We start from the raw sequence: 27,990 nt of genomic DNA on the forward strand, positions 1-27,990 counted from the left end.
ATCATTATAACTTATAAATATATCTGCCAGTCACTGCCTCCTGTCACCCAGTGTTACACACTTCCGGTCTGTGCGTTCCACCGAGTTCCGGTCTGTGCGGTCCATCTGATTTCCGGGCTGTGCGTTCCACTGACTTCCGGCCTTGCGGTCCATTTTGTCCATCTGCGTTCCAAACACCGGAAGTGTATTTTCTGCCATTGTATCTCTGGGGTGATCGTAGATTAGGAGGAAACAAAGAGGAGACATTGCATTGTCTGACGGCAGGTAATGATATTTATTATTATTATTATTATACAGGGGGAGCATACTGTGGCGTCCTGTACTATATATGTAGTATAATACGTGTGTGCTGACTGCTGCTCTGTTATTATAACACAGTTGTAACAACCCTTGTAAAAACTACAGCTAATGATTCAAAATAATAAAATATGGTGACTGTGCCACCTGATATCACGCCCTAACCCATGTTGGACCAGGATAAATACAATTTCAGTTTGTGTAAATTACACCCTTTAGTGTTTAATGTTAAATCAGTGATCCAACTTTATTTAAAAATAAGGTGGAGCATGAATAAGACGCTAACATCAGCCTCCTGTTGGAACATAATCTAGTGTCATTTATTGTTTTACATTTAGAGCAAACTATGGTGTCATGCTAGTATAATACAGGTAGAGCAGGCTCTAGTGTCATGTTATATAATACAGGTAGAGCAGGCTCTGGTTTCCTCTTATACAGATGGAGCAGACTCCAGTGTCTTGTAGTTATAGTTCATGTGGAGCAGACTTCGGCGTCCTCTTATTATAATACTGGTGAAGGAGACTCTGGTTTCCTGTTATAATACAGTTGAGCAATTATAGTGGCCTATTATTACTACTGCTGCTGCTAATAAATATTAATTAGCTAATAAATGGTCGTGGGGACAAATAACACATAATAATTAGATAATATAGTACGAATAACTTTTTTTTTTAAATGGTCAAACATGGAACAAGCTGGGGATTCCTTTGTGTGAAGAATGGGATGGGGAAGGGGCGTTTTGCCGTAGTCAATGTACGGTAGAGAGACGTGCCGAGCTCAAGTGCTCGCAGCCACATCCAACTCAAGCTAGTTACTTGTTCTGCCGTATCTCCTGTTCCAGCTACAGGGATAGTCTAAGGGATATATTTACTAAAGTGCAGGTTTCAAAACTTGGAGCTGTTTCCTATAGCAACCAATCAGATTCTAGCTGTTATTTTGTTGAATGTACCTAAATAAATGATTACTAGAATCTGATTGGTTGCTATAGGAAACATCTCTACTTCAAACCCACAGTTTAGTAAATGTAGCCCTAAGTCCTGATCAGTAGTGATGACAGTATCATATGTATGCTATAAGATGTGTTTGCAAGCAGGAGCAACTGTAAAAATGTATTTTATGTCCAGTAGACATCAACAGCATATTAAGAAATATATTCCATGTGAAACCCCCTCCCCTTTTTGTTTTGTTTACTCTGTGATCATTAATGAATTTAATTGGCACTCATTAGATATAATTCGATATATACTGTGTGTGTGTATATATATATATATATATATATATATATATATATATATATATATATGTATTAATATTTTATGTGGGTTCTTTTGCAAATTTATAATCCACATAGACTTGGACGTATCGCAGAGTTTCTTGTGTAATAGAGCACAGCAGACCTACATCTGAATTCAACAGTACACTTATCTTGAGATTCTTGCCTTGATGAATTCGGACGTGCGCTCAGTATGCGTGTCTTTATGAATTGGGCCCTTCATGTGTATCTAACAAAGGGCTGATCTCACTGAGCTTCGGCTGTCTGTCAGGGCTTCTTGTTTTACTGAATAATAGAGACTCTCGGAGAATGTCAGTGTGTGTAAGAATCTTCAGAGTCTACATGATCAGCCTCCAGTAAATGCCTCAACCTACCTGATGAGATTCTCTATTGGTTAACCTTTTTTTTTCTCTTTGCTGTCTGTTGTCCAATCACTGTTCATTCTGGAAACTTTGAAGAAATAAAATTGCCCTGGTTTACAAAATAAGGGAACTGGGTCTAGGAAACAACATTTGTACTTGGATCAAAAAATGGCTATAGAATAGGCAACAGAGAGTTGTGATGGAACACTTTCTAATTGGTCAAAAGTTTTAAGTGGAGTACCTCAAGGTTCCGTGCTGGGGCCACTCCTTTTTAATATATTTATGAATGACCTTGGTGATGGTTTAGAGAGTAAAGTTTCTATTTTTGCAGATGACACTAAACTCTGTAAGGTAATAAAATCAGAGCAAGATGTAGCTTCTCTACAGAGGGACTTAAATAAACTGGAGGATTGGGCGGCCAAATGGAATATGAGGTTTAACATGGATAAATGTAAGGTTATGCATTTAAGGATCAAAAACAAGAACGCAATCTATAAATTAAATGGAATTAATTTAAGAGAATCTTTAATGGAAAAGGATTTGGGAGTGCTCGTAGACAGTAGACTTAGCAATAGTGCTCAATGTCAAGCAGCAGCTGTAAGGGCAAATAAAGTATTGTCAAGCATAAAAAGGGGCATAGATGCAAGGGAAGACAGTGTAATTTTGCCACTGTATAAATCGTTGGTAAGACCTCATCTTGAATATGCAGTACAGTTCTGGGCACCACTCTATAAAAAAGATAATTTGGAACTAGAAAGGGTTCAGAGAAGGGCGACAAAATTGATAAAGGGCATGGAGTCATTAAGTTATGAGGAAAGGTTAGCCAGTTTAGGCATGTTTACTTTAGAAAAGAGGCGTCTAAGGGGAGATATGATTACTATGTACAAATACACTAAGGGTCAATACAGAGAACTTTCATGGGAACTTTTTACCCCAAGGACCATACACAGGACACGCGGTCACCCCCTAAGGTTAGAGGAGAGAAAGTTTCACAACCAGCAAAGGAAGGGGTTCTTTACATTAAGGGCAGTCAAGATATGGAATTCACTGCCAGGGAAGGTTGTGATGGCAGATTCAATAGATATGTTTAAGAAAGGGTTAAACATTTTTTTTTAGCGGGAAAAGTGTATCCAGGGATACGACCATTATTTAAAATGAAGGAAAGTAGTGGATATAGGGTAAAAATAGGACTGCAACATTGGGTCTGGGGGGATTTTCACAATTGAAGCAGATTGGCGGTTGCTTACTTTGGATCAATTTCAAATATAAGTGCAGGATCGCAGGAGATCCAAAATAGGTTGAACTTGATGGACTGGTGTCTTTTTTCAACCTCATCAACTATGTTAGTATGTTACTATGTTACTTTAATTAAAAGTGGACTTAACCTTAAAGGATATATTTACTAAACTTCTGGTTTGAAAAAGTGGAGATGTTACCTTTAGCAACCAATCAGATTCTAGCTGTCACTTTGTAGAATGTACTAAATAAATGACAGCTCGATTCTGATTGGTTGCTATAGGTAACATCTCCACTTTTTCCAAACCCGCAGTTTAGTAGTATACCCCTGTGTCTTTCAAGGACATGCAATAGTAAAGTAGCAGTGGATTATTGGTGTTTTGTGTATAGTGATCAGTGAATTATTGGTGTTCTGTGTATAGTGTTCAGTGAATTATTGGTGACCTGTGTATAGTGATCAGTGGATTATTGGTGACCTGTGTATAGTGATCAGTGAATTATTGGTGACCTGTGTATAGTGATCAGTGAATTATTGGTGACCTGTGTATAGTGATCAGTGAGGCATTAACTCACTTCTTGGCCCCCTCTAATCAGTGGGCACTAGACCACTTATCACTTTTCTTTAGTGGCTGCACAACAAATACAAATGTATTTTATGAATGAGGTTCCCTCCTCAGTCAATCACTGTGGTGTTTATCTCTCTGTTTCTCCTTCTCTGTGTGTGTTACTTTCTCTCTCTCTGCATCTCTCTTGTTCTCTATCTCTCTCTCTGTTTCTCTGTCCCAGATATGCTCAGATAAAGGTTGAGCCCACCAGGACCACATCTCGTCTAGGTAGCCCAACTCCTGCTTTCCCCATATGTATGTCTGTATTTACACTGTAATATGTCTTTGAAAGAGCTGTAGCCACCATGGGGGAGACAGAGGGGAAAGATCAGGGTAGGAGAGGTACTGTGTCACAAAGTCCAATGGAGTGAAAGGTGTGCAGGAGAAGAGGGTCATCAACAGTGACAAAAGCAACAGAGAGGTCCAGCAGGATGAGCATGGAGAAGTGACTGTTAGACTTTACATTAATTAGGTCATCACATTTGTGAGTACAATCTTAGTGCATTGTTGACGGTAGAAGAGAAAGTGAGTCTCTCAAATGGTTTGAAGACAAAGAGGAAGAGAGAAATATGGCGACAGTTGGAGAAAGAGGATCGGTCGAGAGTTGGTTTCTTTAGTATTAGTGTGGGACAGAGGATGGAAATCTGTCAGTAGAGATTGAGTGGCTGAAGAGGTGAGCTAGAGGGGGGCATGCAGTGGGGGAGAGGGAGCGGAGAAGTACGGTAAGATGATTAGATGGGTGCACAGACTTCATCCACAGTTACTGGGGAGAATGAGCTGAGGATTGATTGAGGAGTGAAGGAGAAGGTGGGTGATGTGTGAGGGATCCGAGATGAGGGAATTTCTTGTTGAATGCTGTTGATTTTGTCATGTGTATAGTATACTGTGTGTGTGTGTGACCTGTGTATAGTGATCAGTGTGTACCCGGTGTCTGATTTCAGTATGACCTGTGTATAGTGAGAGCAGAGCTGGAAAAGGATCATATGCCTCTTTGCTATGGTTTCAAGTGCAGTCAAATAAAAATCTGAACCATTTATACATTTGTAACAGATTTTAAGTAGAGCAAATTGCACCAAAGAGGTGTCTGGGAGAACCAAACGTCCTGGCTACAAGTAGTGGTGGTTTAACCTTTAACAGTACAGTATTGTGTAAGATGTTTGAGCTGTCTTGTGAAGCTTGATCATAGGACTTCTGGGAAACACTGACCAGGGCTTTATGGCTCGGGGGAAGGTGGACTTAATAATCACTCAGTGTTTTATATTTCAATATGTTACATATGTATTCTGTAATGTTAATTATTATTATATTTATTCCTAGAAAATTGAGCTGTGAGGAAACAGTAAGTCTTTATTAGAAGTCGTGTGGATGAGATGCTTCCTATGTAAATCACTGATCCATTGAAGATGGACAAGGACCGAAGTCACATTACAGATGGGATATTAAATCTCACCCTAGAGATCATCTACCTGCTGACTGGAGAGGTGAGAGATTCTGGGAGTGGCACAGTGACATCACTCTTCAGTGTTCTCCCCAGAAAATTTTGCCAGCCGGGTGGCATCAAGAAGTAGCCGGGTGGGGTCCTTCGCAATAATTAAATGTTGAAATCCTGACCTTATACTGATTTAACCTTGAGATCAACATTTTCATCATCATCATCATCATCATCATCACCATTTATTTATATAGCGCCACTAATTCTGCAGCGCTGTACAGAGAACTCACTCACATCAGTCCCTGCCCCATTGGGGCTTACAATCTAAATTCCCTAACACACAGACAGAGACACAGACTAAGGTAAATTTGTTAGCAGTCAGTTAACCTACCAGTATGTTTTTGGAGTGTGGGAGGAAACCGGAGCACCCGGAGGAAACCCACGCAAACACGGGGAGAGCATACAAACTCCACACAGATAAGGCCATGGTCGGGAATTGAACTCATGACCCCAGTGCTGTGAGGCAGAAGTGCTAACCACTTAGCCACTGTATTGCCCCAACATGATTTTATATATTAATTCTTCTCTTCTTAGAGACCCAGTTGTCTATAGCTTTTTCAAAATCACAGTCTGTAGGATCTGTTTTCTCTGGTGAAATCAGCATCAGATTATTCAGTGTGCTCTGCTTCATGTGATTTCTGAAACAGGTTTTAACTCATTTTAGAGTAGAAAATCCTCTTTCACGTTCCATTTTTCGAATAATGCTCAAAAAGAATCTCACAAGCCTCATTTGGATCAAGGCCGTCTGTACTGAAAATTCTTGAAAAACAGGATATGATTTGCATATCTGGAAATCTTGCTTCTAGGTGGTCTGTGTCTATGTATTTACATAGACACAGTTATTAACCATTAGATATTCGTCTTAAAAGCAGTAGCATTAGCATCAGAATAATTTATGAGAAGGTCTGACCATTCGGTGGTACTCATTATTACGGCTCTGGGAAAGCCGACATAGTTTTAAACGCACCCAGCATATCGATTGGTATAACAGCGATACTAATAAAAAGACTACTTACTATATGACAGATACTAACTTTGACCGAAGGTTTCAATGAGCGGCGCGTGTAAGATCCGAATGTCCTAAATAGGTACAGTACTAAATTACGTCGTTTTCCATAAACAGAATAAAAAGGCCAATTTTAAAGCAGCAATACTCGGACCCCACATGTGTACTGCATTATACATGGCGTGAGTTTAAAACCGAAGTGATCGCTTCCTTTGAACGCTAGTTATGGAAGATAAAGGATTAATGCTCAAAATTACATTGTGTTTGGAATGCAAATAGGTCGATGAAAACTAGATTAGGTCAGTTCTCTTAGGCAGAACACGTGCTCAGCTGTTGGAGTGAGCTGGCCACACCTTATCAGAGGAATCCTTTGAATTTACCTATGATTTACATTATACTGAACTGATCTGAACCATGGGCCATTTTTTCTCTATCATCCTGACAACAGACAACATGACTGTATCTTACCCTGAGCCCTGGTGAAGAGCTAGCGAAAATGTAATGTATTCTGTGTTTTTATACTTTCCTGCTTTATTGTAATATCTTTTATGCGTTATGATGGCTTGCTGTAAGTCCTGCTACATTTTGCAATTAAATATCTTTGTGCATTGGAACCACAATAATCGCATTAGATAATGTTTATTGGTAAGCGATAAAATTACTCTAATAGTATGTACAACCCATAGCCTTGCGGTGCTTAAGCAAATTTTCCATATAATGTAGTAAATGGTAGTTCATTTTTTGCCAACCAACACACAGTTCTTAAAGCTCCCACAAAAGCATCTCTCTGAAAGTTTCTCAAAATTGATTGTTCAGTTTTCCCTAACCCAGTTTCTTCAAAAACACGTTTTTGAAGTATATTTGAACATGAATCAGTGTGTAATTTACTTTGCTCATGGTCAATTAAACTTTCTTTTCGAAGTCTTTTGCATGGAATAGTCATCCAAGTCACTTCTTTGTTTGTGGCAGGTCTCTTTTCATATTTTATACACGTGGAACACATCATTCCATTATCTTTCACCAATAACCACCGAAATGTATTAAACCAGTCACTGTTTACTCCCAATGTGCGATATTTAGAGAAACATTTTTCATACGAAATAGATTGTGACTCATAATATGGACCGGACTTGTCTGCAGTGTCCTTGTTGGAAATCTCTGGCTCTCCTGTTGTGTTTGTACTTTAATTTTTCTTAACGAAACTTAAGATTATTGTTTTCTAGTTTAATTTCTTACTCATTATGGTTACAGCTGTCTGAACACAGATATATTTTTTAACAGCAACCAGATACTGCACAAATACTATTTGGATACCAATAATTTTCTAAGCGCCCAGATACTGCAGAAATGCTGTTTAAACTGTGCCTAGATACTGCACGGATGCTGACTTCACACAAAAGACCCCCCCCCCCCTCCTGAGTAAGAAGCGATGTCCTTACTGTCCCTGCCCCCCTCGGGTTTCCCACACCGACACCCCTCCACACCCCCTGCAAAAATACTCTACCACCTTGCCCTCACTACGCACTGACAAGCCAGTGACCCGGCACTCAATGTGATGCAACTGAACCTCGGGCTGACATTAGTGCAGCGCAGCTTTCAGCCGCGTCATAGTTTCGGGCGGCATGGGTCACCGCCTTTCGGTCGACTTGTCAGTGAGTGCTGGTTGCATGGTGGCAGGGTATTTTTGCTGGGTGGAGCACCCAGCAATTAAAGCGTGGGGAGAACACTGCTCTTGTCTCTAATAATAAATAAGTGATCTGACTGGAGAGGTGAGAGATTCTGTCACACCCTTTGTAGAAACAGTTATATCAGAAACAACTTACCTCTCCTGCAGCTCCTGTCACCTTCAGTGGAGCGGCTACTCTTAGTCCTCTGTTATCCTCCAGCTCCCAACACAACATCATCTTGCTGTTTGCACCAATCTCTCCAAAGCAGGTGATTCATCTGTGGGGGGCGGCCATAGACAGAGGACACAGATTGGTGGCAGGAGCTGCACCCATCTCAGATATTCACACCACTTTCCTAGGAATCTGTTACATATAGCAAAGTAGTTGTTTTTTGAAAAATTATACTTTTTGCACAATTAACCCCTAAAAATAACAACTCTGAATTGGTGTATTTTTCATTTGCTTTTTTATTGATGTATCCCTCAATACACAGGAGTACATAGTAGTGAAGAAGACATCTGATGAGCGTGTGACGCTCAGTAGCCATCTCCATGTGTCAGAAAGATTGAGCAGGACCCAGAATCCTGCCCAAGTCACAGTTCCTCCACCTCACTTACTGATACATGAGAAAAGCAATGATCAGAAGATCCTGCAACTAACCAACAAGATCATTCAGCTGCTGACTGGAGAGGTGACTGCTGGGAATGGGACATTATACAGTAACACCAGGGGATGTGTCTGGGTGATGACTGTATCATTGTGTGTGTCAGGTTCCTATAAGGTGTGAGGATATCACTGTCTATTTCTCCATGCAGGAGTGGGAGGATTTAGAAGAACACAATGGTCTTTACGAGAATGTGATGATGGAGAATCACCGGACCCTCATGTCATGGGGTAAGATTAGACTATTATTTATTGTGTAAGAGAAAGCAGTTTTGAGGGCCACCTAGATACACACAATAAATCACATAAAAAATGTATTCTGTCACAATGTGTCACCTACAGATGGATCCAGTAACAGAAATACCCCAGAGAGATGTCTCCGTCCACTTTTTTCACAGGATTGTACAGAGGAAAATCATATTATCCCACAAGACTATCAGGTAGGTAGGGTTTAGGGTCTCACCAAATACCAAAGGGACTTTTCACTATATGATCTGTAGGGCAGCTGTGTGTGTTTTATACACTGATATTCTTCTATTTAACATCAAATAATGTAATCAGACATTATTAAAGTAGTATTTTATTTCTTTGTGGGTAATTTAGGGTGATAACCTGGCTGATATTAAGGCAGAAGATATAGAGGGAGAAGAAGAAATGTATGTGAGGGGTGATCATCAGGAAATCCCTACAGATATCAGCACAGGTAAGTACTACATCAATCTCTTATTCTACATCGTCCTCTGTCTGTACAAACTAATGAGGAACAAGTATCTGCTCAGTGGGGGAGTCAGGAGTCATCAGCCCCTATTAGACTTCTGTTCTCCTCACATCATATCATTGTGAGCTACCAGCCCAGAGATCTGACCAGTCTCCCCCCCCCACACTCTCTGGCGATTCCTATATATCAGTACAAGGGAAGTCACCATAGTGATTCAATAGCTGAATGAGACCCTGTGTAACATTACCCATGATCCTCCCTGTGCACTAATAGTAGTAACAATATTTATATATGTGGTTCTCAGTAATGATCACATTCTCTTATTTTTATGTGATCCAAGCTGTATACTAGCACTACAACTACCTATGTTATTACATGTAATATGGGTTATGGGTGTGTGATTTATCTTGAAGCTGTGAGATCACAGGGTATTTGCACCTATCCTGACACTGCACCATATTTAACAAGATATTTTTGGAGTAAAGTTAGTAAGAGGAAACACCATGTTACTGCCCAGAACAGGCGAAGGATATTGGTGAATTCTTCTCATACTCCAAGTTGACCCCGCACCCTGATCAGTTACAAGTTCTCCCTTACTAATTGCCTTCTCATTGTCTACTGATAATATTCATCCTCAGAGGAGGATATCTGGACTTACTTTTGCTCACTTTCCTATCAAGAAAAAAAAGGGTGTTGTAGAAATGTCTCCACTTTTAAGGGGACACATGGGAGTTTTGAAAATGACATTCCCTGTTTTCATAAAACACTAGTGGTACACGTGATTGCTATCCACACTACTCAGCCACATTTTGATGAGTTGGAAACCCATACAGATAGAGCAGTATTAGGGTGTTTGGCCTTCTGAGGATATCGGGTGACTGTTTAGCTCTTTTACTGCGCCAGCTGGGTGGTTTGCCTTGAGATGGCCTTATGTACCAGCCTGGCACATCCAGTACCTCTGCAGGTATGAAATCACCTTAGAAAATAATTGGTAAAGTAAAACTTACTTTTTTAAAAAAAATAAATTATTTTGACATGGTCATAAGAACAATACAACCAAAATTGAAAATATGTGTATGCAGATATAAGGAAATATCAGTATCTGCGACTAGCATAGTAGCGTAACTTCGCAGTGTATTGGTAATATAAAGATAGTGATAGTGAATGACCAAGAATTGTTTGGATAGTAGGAAAAAGAGAGGGGAGAGAGTAAGAGGTGGCATGGCAACTTTCAATTTTGAGGTTGTGGAGAGTAAGAAGAGAAAATGAAGATAGGGTCAATGTCAGGAGAAGGGAGACCGAGCTTGAAAATAGAGAGCCATGGATCCCAAACCTTTGTGAAAGATTTCAAAGTATTGCGAAGATTGCTAGTCATGTATTTCATACACTGTATCTCCCAGACTCTGTTGATTATAGCCTGTAGAGATGTGGGAGCTTCCTGCCGCCAGTCTGCTGCAATTTGACATGTGGCTGCCGAGAGAATATGTCTAACCAACTTATTCTGATTGTGGGTCGCTGAGGGAGCTCCCAGTGGTAAAAGAAAAAATGTAGGCCCCAGAGGTATATCAACCTGGAGAATTAATTGAATTCGATCTTTGACATCAGTCCAAAAATGGTTCAGCTTTAGGGACGTCCACCAAATGTGGAGGAAGGCACCCCTGCCAACAGCGGTCAGAAGAGTCAGGAAGGATCTTAAGAAGCCGCGAGTGGACATAGTACCAGCGAAACAACACCTTATAGACATTCTCTTTTATTTTGGCGCAGATAGAACTAGAGGTAGCATTCTCGTGGATCTCAGACCATTCTTCAACTGAGTTGTGAAAATGGCGTAGTTGCAATTATTGGTAAAAAATATTTTTAAGGTATATGAAAGCGGGCTTGAACGTAAGCAAATTGTGGAAACGTTGTGGTAGAAGTGAGGTCGTTGAGGTATCTGACACCCCGCAAGTGCCATGGCTGAAACACATTGGGGGTGAGTGCCAGGAAAAAATCAGGGCAATTAAATAATGGTACTATTGCAGAGGGATGAGGAGAGAGGTCGTACTTTAGGGAGGTGAAGTGCCAAACCGCCAGAGAGTGTGAAATGACTGGGTGATGAAGGGAGAGGTTTGGGCACTGAGCCATTGGGAGCCAGAGAAGAGTAGCTGATAAAACAGTCCCAGATCTTCAGCCTCAATATGAACCCAGACTCTAAAGGCTTCAGAACCACATCACAAAACACATTGAGCGAGTTGGGCGGAGAGGTAATGGCGTCGGAAGTCAGGGATAGCCAACCACCCTCCACGCGAGGACCTCTGTAGAAATGTGAGTCAGACCCGGGGACGTTTACTAGAACAAATGAAGTTAGAGACGTGGAACTGGAGGAACTTAAAGACATAAGGGAGGACACGGATGGGTAGAGTCTGGAAAATGTAAAGCAACCTTGAGAGGATATTCATCTTGACAGCGTTAATACAGCTGATCCAAGAAATATAAAGGTGCGGTCATGTGGCAAGGTCTATGTTTATTTGGGTAAGGATACGAGGGAAATTTGCTTGGAAAAAGTGATGGTAGTGTTAATAATAAATATTCCAAGGTATTTGATTCTTGTGGAGGCGCTAATGGAATGGGAATAAGTGCTCAAGTAGCGACATGTCTGGTAAAGAAATGTAAAAGTCTAGTACCTCTGTCTTGTCTGAGTTGACCTTGTAGCCTGAAAAGTGGTCCAGAGAGGGGTAGGGAGACAGTCAGGTGGGGAATAGGCAATAGGTCCTCATCTGCGTTGAGTGCAATCTTGTGGGCGGCGTGGCCCACTGGAATACCTGCTATACCCTGGGTGGCCCGGATCCTGGCAGCCAGAGGCTCAATAGCAAAAATGAGCGGGGAGAGGGGGCAACCCTGACATGTGCCGTTTGAGATAGTAAATGGAGCCGAGGTCAGACCATTCGCTAAGATCATAGCTGAGGGTGAGCAATAAAGGGCTGAAATGCCATTCATTAATCTACTAGAGAACCCCATAGCTCCAAACACCCCATTCATTAAAGGAGATGTTGTCGAACACCTTTTCAGCATTGAGCGCCATAAGTAGAGATGGAAGTTTATTGAATGAATTGTGTCTATCAGGTCAATAACCCTCCTGGTATTATCAGGGGCTTGGCTTCCCGAAATAAAGCCCACCACGTCTGGATGAGGGAAGGGAAAAATCTAGAGGCCAGAATTTTAGCGTAAATGTTCAAATCCACATTAAGTAATGATATAGGTCTATAGCTAGCGCAAAGAGAAGGGTCCTTTCCCGGCTTTGGGATAACAATAATATTGGCTCTAGTGGTAGCGAAGTCGAAGGAAACCCCCTCTAGAACCTTGTTAAAGAACATTGTCAGATGCAGGCCAAGCACCTTGGTGAACTTGTTGTAATATTGTGGCATGAATCCTTCAGGGCCCGGAGCAGGCAAAGCCTTTAAGGATTTGATGGCCGCGAGGACCTTCAGCAGGGTGATATCAGAGTAGATAGCTGCAGCGGAGTAATCTTGGGAAGAGGAGTGGATGTAAGAGAGTCCTCCATAGTGGGTGCCAAGGGGTTTACATGAGGGGGATGTACTAGTAGGTTATAAAGAGAGGAATAAAAATACCGGAACTCAGGCACAATTGCCGAGGGATCATATGTGAATGCACGTCAGGGGGATTGCCGAATTTTGTCAGTGTGGCTCAAGGCCATTGCCTTGCGGAGCTTTCTAGCGAGAACAGAGTCATCTTTATCAGTGTTATCGTAATAATGCTGTTGGATTTTCTGCGTAGTGGTTGCCACTCTATCGGAGAGGGGGGTGTTGAGTTGGCCCTTTAGTGAGTCAAGCTGAGTAAGCAGGGTCTGGGCATGCTGGGTCTGATGTTGGGCGAGGAGCGAGGCGATCTAGGGATCCCATAGACTGTAAGCATGCGAGCAGGGTTCTCTTACCTCTCTGTCTGTATGTATTACCCAGGATTGTTTTATTAATGTTTGTTCCCAATTGTAAAGCGCTACGTAATTTGCTGGCGCTATATAAATAAATGTTGATGATGATGATAGGGATGACACTTACTCCGCGGCCTTTGAGTAAGATTTCTTAACTCTTCTCTTAAGTAATAATTGATATAAGCAGATTTCCAATTTAATATTTCTTTTCATTAATATGAGATACAGCCCAAAATTGTAAGTGAAGTAGAAGTACACACTTAAGGTCTCAAATGCCAATTGATGACAAATCTTTAGTTTGTCATTCTTTAATAGAAAATGTTACTCATCATTGCCAGAAACACTAATTATCCTGGCCAAAACCAAACCCTTCCCGATTCACGTCAAGGCGGACCTTCTAAACCTTTTTTTTATTTAAAAACATATTTTATTTGAAGATTTTTTCAGCATACAGGTTATATTTCAAATCGAACAGTTGGTATAAACAATTAGTAAGAACCTCGTTATTATGTAAAACTGTATAATTGGGAGTGGAGTGAAAGAGAAATACAAGAAGGGGATGAGGGGGGGGGAAGGTAAGGGAGGGAGACTTAGAAAGAAAAGAAAATAGGGAAGGGAAGGTGTAAAGGTAAGGAGGGAGAGGGGACAGTTAGTAAGGGTCAAAGGGGGATAGGAATGAAGCCTGGCCTGATATCCTGGTGGCTGATAGACATTTAGGGCTAGATTTACTAAGCTGCGGGTTTGAAAAAGTGGGGATGTTGCCTATAGCAAACAATCAGATTCTAGCTGTCATTATGTAGAAGAGACTAAATAAATGAAAGCTAGAATCTGATTGGTTGCTATAGGCAACATCCCCACATTTGCAAACCCACAGCTTAGTAAATCTAGCTCTTAGTGTACGATTTGCAGCTAGATCCATATCATCAGATTCTACTTTAAAAGGTTCTCGATTGGTCCACTCCGCACATGTCAAGCCAAGGTTGCTGGATAATTCGAAATTTCTTGGGTCGATCGTTAATTATGCTCGTAATATGCCCGCAGCGGTAGGTCTGCCATACTCTATTAATCACTTCAGATGACGTAGGTGGTTCAGGTTGCTTCCAATTTGTTGCTACCGCGCATTTGGCAGCGTTAAGTATATGGCTCACCATTGCTGTTGTGTGTTTATTAGTGTCGGGCACAGGTCTGTGCAGGAGAGAGTAGGAAGGACAAGGGGGAATTTGTAGTGAGGTGACTCTGTAAGTTAGGTTGTGAACCTTTTGCAGAATCTGACCATCTTGGGGCATGACCACCAAATAAGACAGAATCAGCCCTCATGACCACAGGATCTCCAGCATAGACTCGAGGAATCAGGGTATATGGCCTTTAGATGGGTGGGAACCAGGTACCATCTATATAATAGTTTATATGCATTTTCCTTGGTCCGTAACAAATAGAGCTCTTAGCGTTCCATGCTCTGATCTCGGACCATTCATCCATTTCTAGTACCACATTAAGGTCTTCCTCCCATTTTAATTCGTAACAGGTTGACGATGTGCCACCAACAGGCTATAAAATGTAGAGATTAAGCCAGTAGGGAGGGATTTACTTTTGTATAAAGGAGTGAGTTGGTAAAAGGTTTTAAATGCCGGGATTGAATGATACAGGTGAAGATACTGATAGAAGTGACTATGAGGAATATTAGAACGCCGTTACCCGCAAATTCAGTGAAAATACACGTGGGAGCTAGGTCAGTCAGAAACCTTAGCCCACAGGGCCAGTGTTGAAGGAAGGAGTGCTGTTGCCCAGGAGGGAAGGTTGGGTTATTCCACAGTAGGAACATTATCTCGGAATTTGCTATCAAGCAAAATGCTCGGCTGCTATAGTCCCATATCTGAAGGGAGAAGCGGGTAGTGGATGGGAGCAAGGAGAGTGGTGGGCGATGCTTGATCGACATCCAGAGGAAGGTGTAGGGCGAGAGTAATTGTATCCGATTAGCTTTTATGTTGAACCACAACCTCGTATCAAGTGGGGAGTGAAATAGGACTAACTGGGTCAGATGCGTAGCTAGGTAATATTTAGAGATATTTGGAAGCCCCAGTCCTCCTCCTGAAGTTTGGCGATAAAGAAAACAGGCTTGTAGTTGGGGTCGTTTGCCTGCCCAGACAAATCGGGCAATTTGTCTCTGAAGAGTCTTAAACGCAAGTGATGGTACTCAGATAGGAAGTGTCTGGAACAAGTAAAGAAATTGTGATACCAAGTTCATTTTTACCGCTATTATGCGGCCTAGCCAAGAGATGTATAACCTATCCCACTTCTCAAGGTCTCGCTTGAGTGAGTTCAATATTCGGGGATAATTAGCAGCATATAGTTGACTATAATGACCTGTCAAGTAGATTCCCAGATACTTGAGCTTGTCTAGTTGCCATCTGTATTTTGGTTGGTGCTTCAGGGAGTCCATAATGCGGATCGGTATATTGAGAGGGAGAATTTCTGACTTGTCTATGTTGGTTTTAAAGTTAGATACTGCACCATATTCTCTAAGTTCACTCTGCAAGGAGGGGAGGGAGGTGTGGGGGTTGGTAATTGTAAGTAGGATGTCATCTGCATACATGGAGATCTTGTAGTCAGTCCTACCTGCTTGTATCCCTGGGATGCGAACTCGAGATGCCAGTGGTTCCATTGTTAGAGCAAACAGCAACGGGAAGAGTGGGCAGCCTTGCCGAGTGCCGTTCGCCATTAGCCCAAACAGTAGCCGGTGGGTTATAATATAAGGATGCTCATAAATTGACCTTCAAAACCCAATATCTTAAGGGTAGCTTTCATAAAAGGCCAGGAGACCATGTCGAAAGCCTTCTCTGTGTCCAGAGACCCCACCAGAGCAGGGGACTGATCCCGGTTAGCTGTTTCAATTAAATTGATTGCTCGCCGTGTGTTATCTGCTCCCTGCTTAGCAGGGATGAAGCCCACCTGATCAGGATGGACCAGAGCGGGTATTACTTTGGCCATGCTATTCGCTAGTAATTTAGCAATTAGCTTTAAGTCTACATTTAGTAGAGAAATAGGTTGATAGCTCTCACAGTGGCTAGTCTCGTGCCCCTCCTTGGCGATAGCAATGACATCTGCTCTGGCGGTGTTCCTTTTGAAATTTTTACCACTTAAATTTACTTAAAAGAGTGAAAGAAGCATAGGCGCTAGGTCAGGAGCGACATTTTTATAGTAAAATGCTGTAAGGCCACGCTGAGTTCCTGAGGGTCTTAATGGTCACTTTAATCTCCTTTAATGTGACCTCAGCGTTGAGAATTGACAATTGTGCTTCCGTGAGGCGAGGAAGCGAACACATTTGGAGGTATTTGTGTATCTGGATTTGATAAACGTCCAGGGGTTCTGTGGGTGAAGGGAGGTGATATAGCGAGTTGTAATAAGTACGGAATCTATCCACTATAGCCTGAGGATTGTATACTAATTGTTGTGTTTGATCTTCAATTACGAATACGCTTGTCTTGGAGCCTACGTGCCAGCAGCGTGTCGGCTTTGTCCCCTTTTTTGTAGTAGCGCTGTTGTAGCCATTTTATAGTCTTAGCTGCTTTTGTGCCAAGTAGCTTGCTAAGCTGTCCTCTCAGGGCTAGTAGTTTAAGATAGGTTGTGCATTTGGGGTATTTTTGATGCCGAGTAGTGAGGGTTTGTATTTGGGATTCTAAGTTATACCGCTTTCATACTGCCGCCCCGGCAATATCCCGGGTTTTTCAAGCCGGGTTTTTGCCGGGGCTCGGAGCCTCCCAGCTCAGAAACACGATTCATACTGCACCTCGGACCCGGGAATTTCCCGGGTTGACCCCATTCATACTGCACAAGTCTGTGCCCTGGCAATTTGTGGGAGTCATCACCAGAGCAGTTTTCATTGGCTGAAAAATGGTGATGTCATTGAAAGGTGACTGGTTTTTTGACGCATAAACTTTTTCAGTGAAATAAAAGCAATTTTCTCCAACAGACTCCGATTCTGCTTCAGCTTGATCTGCACTCCACCATCCACCATTTCTCCTAAACTCCTTCTCGAATCTTCCACGGGCTCCCACCGATGACATCATCCTCCAGAGACAGGCAGACAGCCAATCAGCTTGTTTTCTGTGCAACCCGGGTTGAAAAACCCGGGTTGCACCATTCATAGTGCAGGCAACCCGGGTCCGACCTGGAAATTACCCCTCGGTAAATCCCAGGTTGAAGACCCGGGTTTTTAGACCCGGGATTTTTGACTTGTACCATTCATACTGCACCAAGACCCGGGTCGTTTGAGCTCGCCCCGGCAAAAACCCGGGATTTTGGTGCAGTATGAATGGGGTATTAGTTACTATTTGTCTCTGCAAATTTTTCTCATGTGAGGCAAGACTAATCAAGTGGCCTCTAATAGTTGCTTTATGGGCTTGCCATCTAATAGTGGGAGTGGTGTCCTCTTGTCTATTGTCTGCCTGGAAATCAAGTAGGGCTTGCTGTATTGTATTGATATTTTCTTTTTTAGAAACAGATGATCATTTAATCTCCATCTGTAGCGTGGCGTGATAGATGGTAAAGCATCAATCTGCAAAGTCATACTTTAAAGAAACATTAAGTCAGATAAACATTTGTGTATAACAGTTAATATAAACTGAAAACTATAACGTAACATATATAGCATTGTCTATTAAGGCATGTTTAGCTTATGCATTGCCAGGCCTATGTCTTACTACTAATCTAGAAGGTCGCCTGCATCGTGACGCAGGGAGTATCCCAGATATTACCGTGAGCTAAAGATGATAGGCCGTTCCCCAGGCAATGAGGCCAATTTTTCCCTACTGACTTAGTATATGTGGCATTATGATAGTATGGCCTCAAAGTCTGACAAGCTCTTCAAAATCCAGCGAATAGGACAGATGGGGCCCAGTTAACATTTAGTTAGATTTCTCTCTCCCGTGGCTGTGCAGAGGGCATAATAAAGCTAGTGCGCCATGGATTCCACTGTGTCCTGATATATTAGCAACTCAACTAGTCCCTAGACTGTGTGCTGTTTTCCTGCTCCACTGGCATTATCAGTGTTGCACTCTGGACGGAGTGAGTTGTGAGGGCCTGAGGGCGACCCAGGGTGCACAGGGTGAGGAGGTATGCAGTAATTGGTGCTCTTTGTTTTCTCAAACAGGTATGACCACTGGAGCCTCGCTGTAATAGTCTATGCAGATTTAATAGACTCGAGCTGTAGTGCAGTTTATTGGGCACTAGATGGCAGCGATGTTCAGTTATAATTATACAGGTGCTGGTTACACAATGTCACGAATCATTACAAAGACAGAGACAGCCGGCGATTTATGAGTGACCTGACAATGGAAGATCCAGCTCCGATTGAGTAGCTGTGACTATATGCAGGTAATTCCTCTCCCAGACTGCCACAGTGTCGTCAGGGAGGTAAGCTTCGATGGGTTGACTTGGCAACCAGACCACCGCGCCTCGCTGCCTGTCGAGTCTCAGCTGAATTTCCAGCAGGCACTGCTCAGGTTAACTCACCGAAAAAGAAGGCAGCGATGGCGTCCGCAACTTGTGGCCAGATGCTGCCTGGACTGCAGGGATTTGGTATTACACACCAGCCGGTAGAGATATTGCGTCTCCATGATGGTGTGTAACTGAAGGTAGGCAATTTGCAAGGAGACCATCAGGGGCTCAGTTCCGGTGAGAGCTAGCACATAAATAATAGGCTCAGTTGCCGTCGGGTCTCTGGATCAGCTGCCGAGGAGGTATCAGGGCAGTCTGTCAAGCGGGTTGTGTCTTCTTTAAGCTTTGCAGTAGTTTTACGTGGCCAAGGAGGCAATAGGGCACCAATCAACGGCTATTTATGCATTTAGTGCCAGGAGCTCTAGCGAAACACGTCCGCTCTGTATGACTGTTTGGCCACGCCCCCGACATTCTAAACCTTTTAATCATTGTGAGGAAACGGGTTGCTACTGGACTGAGAACTTTGAATTCATAACCCGTTTCTCACGGTTTAATGTACTTTTTAATCCTTGGCCCAGTCTAGGTATATACACCAGAGCATCAGTGTATTATGTGTATTATTATTTCATGTTATTAGGTACATTTTGCCCTTGCTATTACCTGCTATATTATATGTAGGATAAATATAAAGAATATTGCCATACTGTGTGAAAATAACAGAACAGCAGCAGTCATTTTGCTTGTGTTAGCTAATGTAATTACCATTTGTCTCCATTGTCCATTGTTATGAGGGGCAGCTGAGATTTGGTTTGTAATCAAAACAGTGTCTGAGTTAACTAGTTGGCAGCCCATGTTAATTAGCTGGACCAACAGGTAACCTGAGAGGTAAAGAGGTTAGAACTTCTAAATGATATGCAATGTGCCTCCACGGTAATATATTGGTTGAAATAGCATGGGGAAATGTATCAATATGTATCAATATAAATGTAATTGTATCAAAAGGTATCACAGACTTATATTGTGTAACACTGCTAATATAATGTGTCAAAAGTCTTATTGTTGCATGTAAGCGTGCAGTGTCATTCCTTGATGTACTATTGTAACCCCATGTGTAGTGTTCCCAGCCAAAATAGCTAATTGAGTCAAGCCATTCTATTGTATAATCAAGATAACAGGGACAGTATGTCTAGCAGCTAAAGTGTTGACAGGGAGACCCCTTCTCTAAGGGGGAGGTTTGAGACATTTGACCCTACTTCCTGTGAATACAGAAAATAATATAGGGAGAGGAGAATGCCAGGGGAGCTATTCGAGTTTGGAGGATCCTGGTGTACAAGACATCAGCGAAAAGGACTCTGGGCCAGGCATCGTGATGCCGCTGGAGGAAACCCTACCAGGACAGGGGCGGTGTGAGCCAGTAACCCAGGCTGGGAGACACCATAACTGTCTTGCTAATCGGTAGTGGTAATATTGCAGGAGGATAAGATTCTGAAAGAGACCGAGATTATTACTTTGGAGTGCTGACTGCAAGAGGCTGCTGGAGGATATATGCTAACATTTACCCTGTAACTTGTGAACGTCTTGTGGTGTTGTGCTGTCGTAATAAAGTCTTATTTTGGATATATTCTGGTCTACCCGAGTGAGTTGAATCCCACAGAGGGTAACTGCCATCCCAGCTGAGGGTGGTATCCTCACAATCCTTACTCTTCATTAAGTTGACATGTCATTGAACATTGATTTTGGACCTTATTGTTGGAAATATTTTATCCAAAAGGTCAAGGAAATTTACTAAACATCTTATCTGTGTTATACAACATCTTTTTCTCTTATTGTGTAATATGATTTTCTCATTTCTCTTAAAAGCACAGACACATAAAAATCAAGTTCATGTATTCATATAGGCTTTGTAATTGGTAGTATAGGTTTTTGTTAATTATTACTTCGACATCTTCCTCTAGGAAGGCACAATAAAACTGATCAAATGGCCCCGGATTGTGGCTTTGTGGGCCTCCCATATTACACCCGGAGATAACAACTTGTTAGCTCTGAACGCATTAGACCTGATTCAAAGTAAAGCAAAAATAAAAAAGAAACTTTGCATTGGAGTGAGTTGTAAATTTAAAATGTGAGGGCAGGTTTATTTTTGAGGTAGGGCATGTATTAGATCAACTTTTGAATTTCACTGTACAAATAAGCTATCAAGTATTTGTGTTACATGAAAAAACAGCCAGTATTTAACTTATGTGCAAAATAAAAAAACTAACTTGCACCCCTTGCATTGTAACATGGTTTTGTCCAGGAGAAAACTTACTAATTTTTTTGCCTTACTTTCCTTAATGAATCAGACCCATTATACTTATATATTGGGTGGGGGGAGTGGGGAGAGAGACATGTTAGGGGATGGAGGTTGTGGGAGGAGTAATGTAAGAAAATCGTTCAATAGGTAAACAGGAGGGGTGGGTGGAAATCTCAAAACAGTATAGTGTCACAACAAATAGAACAATACAGGTAATCAAACATTGTATACTTGAAACATGACTGATCAGGGGAGCACACAGTCAGTTTTGAAAGGCCCCAAGCTCCTTCTACTTGATGTCTGCCTGTAAATCAAAACCGGTGAAGAACAGACACCAAAAAGAGAGGAAAATCAACAAAAGCCATATCAAGATGGAGTTGCATCCTGAGCACGGCAGCGAGAGATAGGGGACCACTTAGGTTGTGGGGCAGCGGAACGTTGGGCCATTAGTGGTGAAGACTGTAAGGCAGATGTCACGGTAAGGATATCTAGTTTGGAGAGTAAGTCCAGACTTCGATCGAGTGTTTTAATGAAATGAGATGTGTTTGCTGCAAAGTCCTGCAGGTGGAACTGGAAGCCCCAGCTGTAGCGGTGTTTGTGCTGGCAACAATCCTAGTTACATTTTGCAAGTGCCTTCATTTGTGGATCGTGGAGGGTGCGAGGTCTTGAAACAGCTGGATGTCCATGTCCAGAAAGAAGAGAACAAGCTGATCCCTATTATCTGTAAGGATGTGGTCCTGGTATGAAAGTAGTGCATGCGGACAATTATATCCCATGGAGGCTGACAGAGGGGGCTTGGCTCTCAGGGCCCTGTGAGCCCGATCCATGAGTCCGTCAACTTCGGAGAGATCCAGTAGGATATAGAGGAAAAGGCCTTTAACAAAAGCTTATATTTCCATCGGCAAGATGTCTTCAGCAGCATTTCTGATATTTCTCCTTAATGGCCTCAACTTTGTCATAGAGGCGGGAGAGTTCCTTGTCAAGTACTGTCTGAAAGTGGCAACGGTCATCCATTTTGGATTCCAGAGTGTCTGTCCTATTGCCCAGCAAATTCAGTTCAGATTTTAAATCATTGATCACCTTAGATAGTTCATGGTGGAACGCCATCTTGATACTCTCTAGAAGATTAGTCAACTCCTCAATTGCCTTAATCTGAGAGTCCACTTCCACCTCTGCAGTTAAGATGGAGCCTGGCGCCTCTGGGCGGTCCAGTTGAGGAGGAGAGGCTTTGGATTTTGATCCAAAAAAGTTGTCTGAAGGTTTGTGAGACTCCACTGTTCTCATGGCTCATATGAGAGGGGTCCACCAAGTGCTGGGCAGTGTGATTACGTAGACATATTGAATGTAAGCATAATGGTCTGCGAGCAGGGGCCTTTGCCAAAGATGAAAATCCCAGCAAACAAACGGATGAGCGGAAGCACACTGTTTATCTTAGTAGTATTAATACAGTGAATCGGGCTGTGCACTCTCAAAAACAGCCAGCAGATGGCAGTAGTGATAGATGAAATGATTCCTTGCACTGTGGATATAGGACAGTCGCTGTGCTTATTACAAGAGCAGGGCCAGGGGGTTCACAGTATACTGTGTAAGGAAGGCTAGTCCTGTGATAATGTAGGCAGCCTGAGCTGGTAAAATATGTGAAATTGAAAAATTGCTGATGTAGATTACCCCGAGGCACTGACCTGGTGGCTGGTAGCTCAATGCAGGATGTTCATGCGCAAATATAGTGATCGCCTCGTAGCCGAGTGTCAGGCTCAAGAGCCAGGAGTGTGTTCCAGCTTGGGCAAGCCGTGCCTGTAAGTACTGCAGTTATATTCTAGGGGGCCCCCTGGGCTGGGTGCTGACGGTGGGAGTGCAGAGGAGAATCTGCATTGCAAGAGCCTCGGTCGGGCAAACAAGGGTGCTGCTCGGGAGTTGAAGGTCCCCAGGAAACAGGTAAGAACCTGAGAGAGCGCTTGTGGGTGTGAGTTAACAAATTGCAGCGTGGTCTCTTTTCATAACCTCTCATTGTGAGTATAGGCAAACGACAGCCTTTCAGATAAAGGGCCCATCCACAACGGTACCGGACATGGCTGGCCGTTATACTACTTGATTTATCTCGGTTGTTGACCAGAAATTTTATCCTGCACAGAGGACTCCAAACAATAATGACAATGTCTTTGTGTAATTTGATATTCTGTGTTGATACAAATCTGCGCCATGCTCTAAAAACCTAGTGGATAAAGTATCAACATAATGCGCCATTACGTAATTTAGAGACATCCCAAACATCACAGGAATTACATTAGCCCCCACCCACCGTAAAGTGCTGCTTTTGGAAATAACTACCTTTTCTCTATTCCTGTGCCAAACATCTCTATCCACAACCTCATGAACAATTGTAAAACTCACTAACATTAAAATTATTACTCATCCAGTTTGTCAGGTTTCCTATGTGTTTTTTTGTTTTTTTTTTCCATTTGGTTCAGGCAATTGGTGAAATACTTGGTCACGAAGATATCCTGTGATCTCTCCAAACTTTATACTGTAAACTACCTACTCATACTGAGACAGATCTTCTTAAAGAATATCTGCCCACAATAGCTTGGTAGGTGTAATGTGATTAAAATGAGAGCTTTTCCATGGCTTCTTTCTATCTTCCACATAGTTTCATATCTGGTTCCCGTCTGCTTTTCTAATTTTTTTCGGGATATAGGATCAAATGAAGTATTTTGTGTCCTCTCTCTCTTATACAAGAAAATGTTACCCCATCCCCAATCTTATTTTTCATTTCATATATGGTTTCACAGCCTCTTATCTATGGTATGTTTGTGATATCCGCAGTTGATTCCTTGCTGGATTGTGCTAAAAAGTGGAAACAAGTTTTTCAGATAATCAATGACCTGAGATGATCATATTAATACACAATGCCTCTATCAGTAGTAAGGTAGAAGAGGCTGGGTACTAGCTTCGATCCAGATGATGCCATGTTCCTATGTTACTGGACATAATGTTTCTCTCTGTCTTGCCACACTGCTGTAGATGTGTGACCCTAGAAATACATTGTTCCTTATCTTTTGGGAATATCCTAAAATCAAATATTATTTGTAGACATTCATCCCCTTATATAAAGATCTTACTGGTGTTGAGGTTTCTCATCGATGCAGCTTGTTTTTATTGCTTTACAATGACTTTAAGATTGGAACATATAAGAGATGCCCCTTATTTACTTATTCCTGCTTCGCCTATCAATTTATAGGTTGCTTAGTTTAATGTACATACAACATCTGACCATCACACCTAAACAATGTATTCAGTCACTGTGTGTCTTTTACAGATGGATCCAGTAACAGAAATACCCCAGAGAGATGTCCCCGTCCTCTTTATTCACAGGATTGTACAAAGGAAAATCACAGGATCCAACAGGAGTGTCAGGTAGATGGACTTTATTGTCTCACAAAATAACCAAAATTACTTTTCACTTTATGATCTGTAGAACAGCTGTGTATGTCTGATATTATTCTGTATAAACTCAATTAATGTAATCAGACATTATTAAAGTGTTATTTTATTGGTTATTTAGGTTGAGGATCTGACTGATATTAAGGTGGAAAATATAAAGGGAGAAGAAGAGATGCATATGACGGGTGATCAGCAGTGTAAGGAGGAGGAAATGCCTACAGATATCAGCACAGGTGAGTAATAATACACTTATTACAGAAAAGAGCGACATATTCCACTTCTTGAGACACTATGGCAATCTCTTGTTCCACACCCACACTAAAATATTTGCCTGGAGGGAGGGAGTCAGGAGATCGTTCCCTATTAAATTCCTGTTCTCATCCTCACATATCATTGTATGTTACCAGTCAAGAGATCTGACCAGTCTCTTCCTCACACTCTTGTGATTCTCATACATTAGTACAAGGGATGTGACCATAGTGATTCAATCAATGTGATGAGATGGATGGTATTACCCATGATCCTCCCCGTACGTGTGACATTACCCATTTTCTTCCTGGTGTAATAATTCCTGATTGCTTTATTCACAGTATGTGTAACACTGCAATAATAAATCAGGTTATTTCCTGCATACATCCAATCACAACACACACTTCAGACAAACTCTACCTTCCTGCAGTCACAGAACTATAATCACACACCCATCATTGAACCATAGCTCCCTGCAAATTTCTATGGTTGGATGCTTTGTACTGTTGCTCTTCATATTCTGACCTGTCTCTGTATCTTCCTCTGCCCTTTCACTTTCTTCCACTTTTTGCTGTTGCGCGTCTGTGCCCTGCTCAATTCTCCTACTAAGTCAAATGCTCTCTTCCGTTCTGTACCTTCATCATTCCGTGTTGCTATTTCCCACTGTGCTGTATTGCTCTGTCAAGCTGCTCTCCTTCCCTCACAGTGCTTGTCTACACAGAGGCTTCAGCCTAAATTAGTAGCATTACATTGGCCACAGGACTATGCTGCCTGATGTTGATATATAGAGACTGCTTCACTGTTTTGTTTTGCTACCTACATGTACACTTGGTGAACTTTGAGTAGTGTAGTCCAACAGAAAGTATGTGGGCTTTATTTAGCTCATGTCTAATCTGCTTTCAGGGCTTCAATGTTTGTGTGTGAGGCCAGTGTCTGTATGAGCATTGTGTTTGGACACTGTCACTGGCTAATGAAGCTCCCTGCCCTATGATACTGATGGGCAGTATGTGTGCCTGACAAATATTACACACCAAAGTCTGTGTTTTTGCATTGTCCAATGTGGCTGTGCAATCTGCTTGTCCCTGTGGCTGGGTCTATGCAACATGCTTATACTTGTAATGAAGTGTTCTTGTTTGCAAATTTAAAATAACTAATTGAACATCTTGAACTTACTAAATGTATGAAAAGTTGCTACTCAATGTCTGTTTTCATCTATTTTATTTGCAGCAGATGAACACTCAAGCAGGAATACCTCAGAGGGATATCTTGTTTTGTCTTCAGGTTTTAAAATAGAAGATAACATCATCATACAAGATTTTCCAGTAGGAAAACCCATTACTCCAAATATAGATCCAGTACATCACAGTGCGCATATATCATCTGATCCCTCTAATCACGAGGCATGTTTCCCCGAAAACTCAGATATTGCTACACCTAGTGCAGTTCATAGAGGTGATAGAAAATTCCCATGTTCTGAATGTGGAAAATGTTTTATACAGAAATCAGGTATCATTTTACATCAGAGAACTCATACAGGTGAGAAGCCATTTTCATGTTCTGAGTGTGGGAAATGTTTTATACAGAAATCAGATCTGGTTTCACATCGGAGAACTCATACAGGTGAGAAACCTTTTCCATGTTTTGAATGTGGAAAATGTTTTGCACATAAATCAGGTCTCGTTTTACATCAGAGATTTCATACAGGCGAGAAGCCATTTTCATGTTCTGAGTGTGGGAAATGTTTTACATTGAAATTGGATCTTGTTAAACATAAGAGAATTCACACAGGTGAGAAACCATTTTCATGTTCTGAGTGTGGGAAATGTTTTGCAGTGATATCAGATCTTGCTAAACATAAGAGAATTCACACAGGTGATAAACCATTTTCATGTTCTGAGTGTGGGAAATGTTTTACACAGAATTCATATCTTGCTAAACATAAGAAAATTCACACAGGTGAAAAACCATTTCCATGTTCTGAGTGTGGGAAATGTTTTACACGGAAATCATATCTTGTTAAACATAACAGAATTCACACAGGTGAGAAACCATTTCCATGTTCTGTGTGTGGGAAATGTTTTGCACAGAAATCAAATCTTGTTAATCATAAAATAATTCACACAGGTGAGAAATCATTTCCATGTTCTGTGTGTGGGAAATGTTTTACACGGAAATCCTATCTTCTTAAACATCAGAGGATTCACACAGGTGAGAAGCGATTTTCATGTTCTGAGTGTTGGAAATGTTTTACACAAAAACTATCTCTCTTAAAGCATGAGATAATACACACAAGAGAAAAGCAATGTCTATGAGCTGCTAGTTATGAAACAGGGTTTGCAGCAATACTGAAAACATTGTAAAAGATGTGCATTTTATAAATGTAAATGATGTAGGCATAAGTACATTTACAGAGTGTATATTGAAAAAATAGAATATCCAGATATAAATTAAGCATTATTAATTTATTGCAATAGAGTGTGCAATCAAGAATGGTAGTACAACAGAACAGAATGTTATAATACTGGAAGCTCCCACAAAATAACCTTTGGCTGGGGTTGCTATAAGAGACACACCACCTCTGGTCAAGCCTTTTAGTAGTAAGGTACAAGCTGAAGTCAAATGATTTTAGAAGGTAGATTTGTAATGTACAAATCTAATGTCAACATATTGCAGAAGGTTGAATAATGTTGTACAGTGAAATAAAACAACTTTTCATAAAAACACAAGCTGAGAAATCCAAAATGAAACATTGCTTGTGCTAAGGTTTGGTAAAACTGTGGGACTTTATAAAGGCTAAATGGTTGACATAAATTGTTCTGATTGACTTGCTCTTTTCACTGAAGGGCTGATTACAGAGTAGAGAAAGCTGTACAGTGGTAGAGGGGAGCAAACCAGCTAAATTTCTGTTCTTAGCAGAGTGCTGATTTCAGGAATTGAGAGAATATGTTTCTAGCTGTCATAATGAATATTTCTCTGAGAGCTCTCATCTGGAGCTAGTCTTGTGAATCCTCCCACAGAGACAGCAGAACAATGAATTTATACCTGAAGTCAGCCAATGACGGCACGCCTAGGTATGACGTCAATCTGCAAACTGTGCTCACAGAGACACTTTAGAGTTTGTTTCGTTTAAGCCGAAACCCCTGGGACTCCCCGGCAGCAGTCTGACTTGCAGCTGACAGGAGCGACTCACTGCCTGCTTGCATAGGAGCACTGGACGGGATCACAGGACTTATCGGAAAAGATACCTTTATATGCATGTTTACAGTACTGAATTGTAAGTGTTATTAATCTTTCAGTATCATAAAATACTTTTAACAGTATTAT

General features: G+C 41.6%; 2 protein-coding genes across 7 annotated transcripts in view; one reads left to right on the top strand and one right to left on the bottom strand.

Moving 5' to 3' along the window:
• LOC142159947 (uncharacterized) overlaps window positions 1-27,990 on the bottom strand; it is a 502,572-nt gene that overhangs the window by 118,046 nt on the left and 356,536 nt on the right. The window lies entirely within an intron of this gene.
• Window positions 184-27,980, top strand: LOC142159837 (uncharacterized). 3 transcript variants are annotated; one of them, XM_075214628.1, is made up of 9 exons: window positions 184-264; window positions 5,091-5,254; window positions 8,432-8,629; window positions 8,754-8,832; window positions 8,944-9,041; window positions 9,205-9,304; window positions 24,293-24,390; window positions 24,539-24,650; window positions 25,894-27,980. In XM_075214628.1, exons 2-9 carry the CDS (start codon window positions 5,177-5,179, stop codon window positions 26,976-26,978), a joined length of 1,848 nt encoding a protein of 615 aa, XP_075070729.1. In that variant the 5' UTR covers window positions 184-264; window positions 5,091-5,176; the 3' UTR covers window positions 26,979-27,980. The 3 variants fall into 3 exon arrangements, with proteins under 3 accessions (XP_075070729.1, XP_075070730.1, XP_075070731.1); XM_075214629.1 differs by having other exon boundaries at window positions 25,897-27,980; XM_075214630.1 differs by lacking the exons at window positions 24,293-24,390; window positions 24,539-24,650.

The sequence above is a fragment of the Mixophyes fleayi genome, chromosome 6, assembly GCF_038048845.1.
Source record: "Mixophyes fleayi isolate aMixFle1 chromosome 6, aMixFle1.hap1, whole genome shotgun sequence".
Classification (NCBI taxonomy): Eukaryota; Metazoa; Chordata; class Amphibia; order Anura; family Limnodynastidae; genus Mixophyes; species Mixophyes fleayi.

Coding starts and splice junctions, on each gene's coding strand:
- LOC142159837 (XM_075214628.1), top strand. CDS start 5,177: ATGGACAAGGACCGAAGTCACATTACAGATGGGATATTAAATCTCACC. Junction 24,391..24,538: donor GGATCCAACAGGAGTGTCAG/GTAGATGGACTT, acceptor TTGGTTATTTAG/GTTGAGGATCTGACTGATAT. Junction 24,651..25,893: donor GCCTACAGATATCAGCACAG/GTGAGTAATAAT, acceptor TTTTATTTGCAG/CAGATGAACACTCAAGCAGG.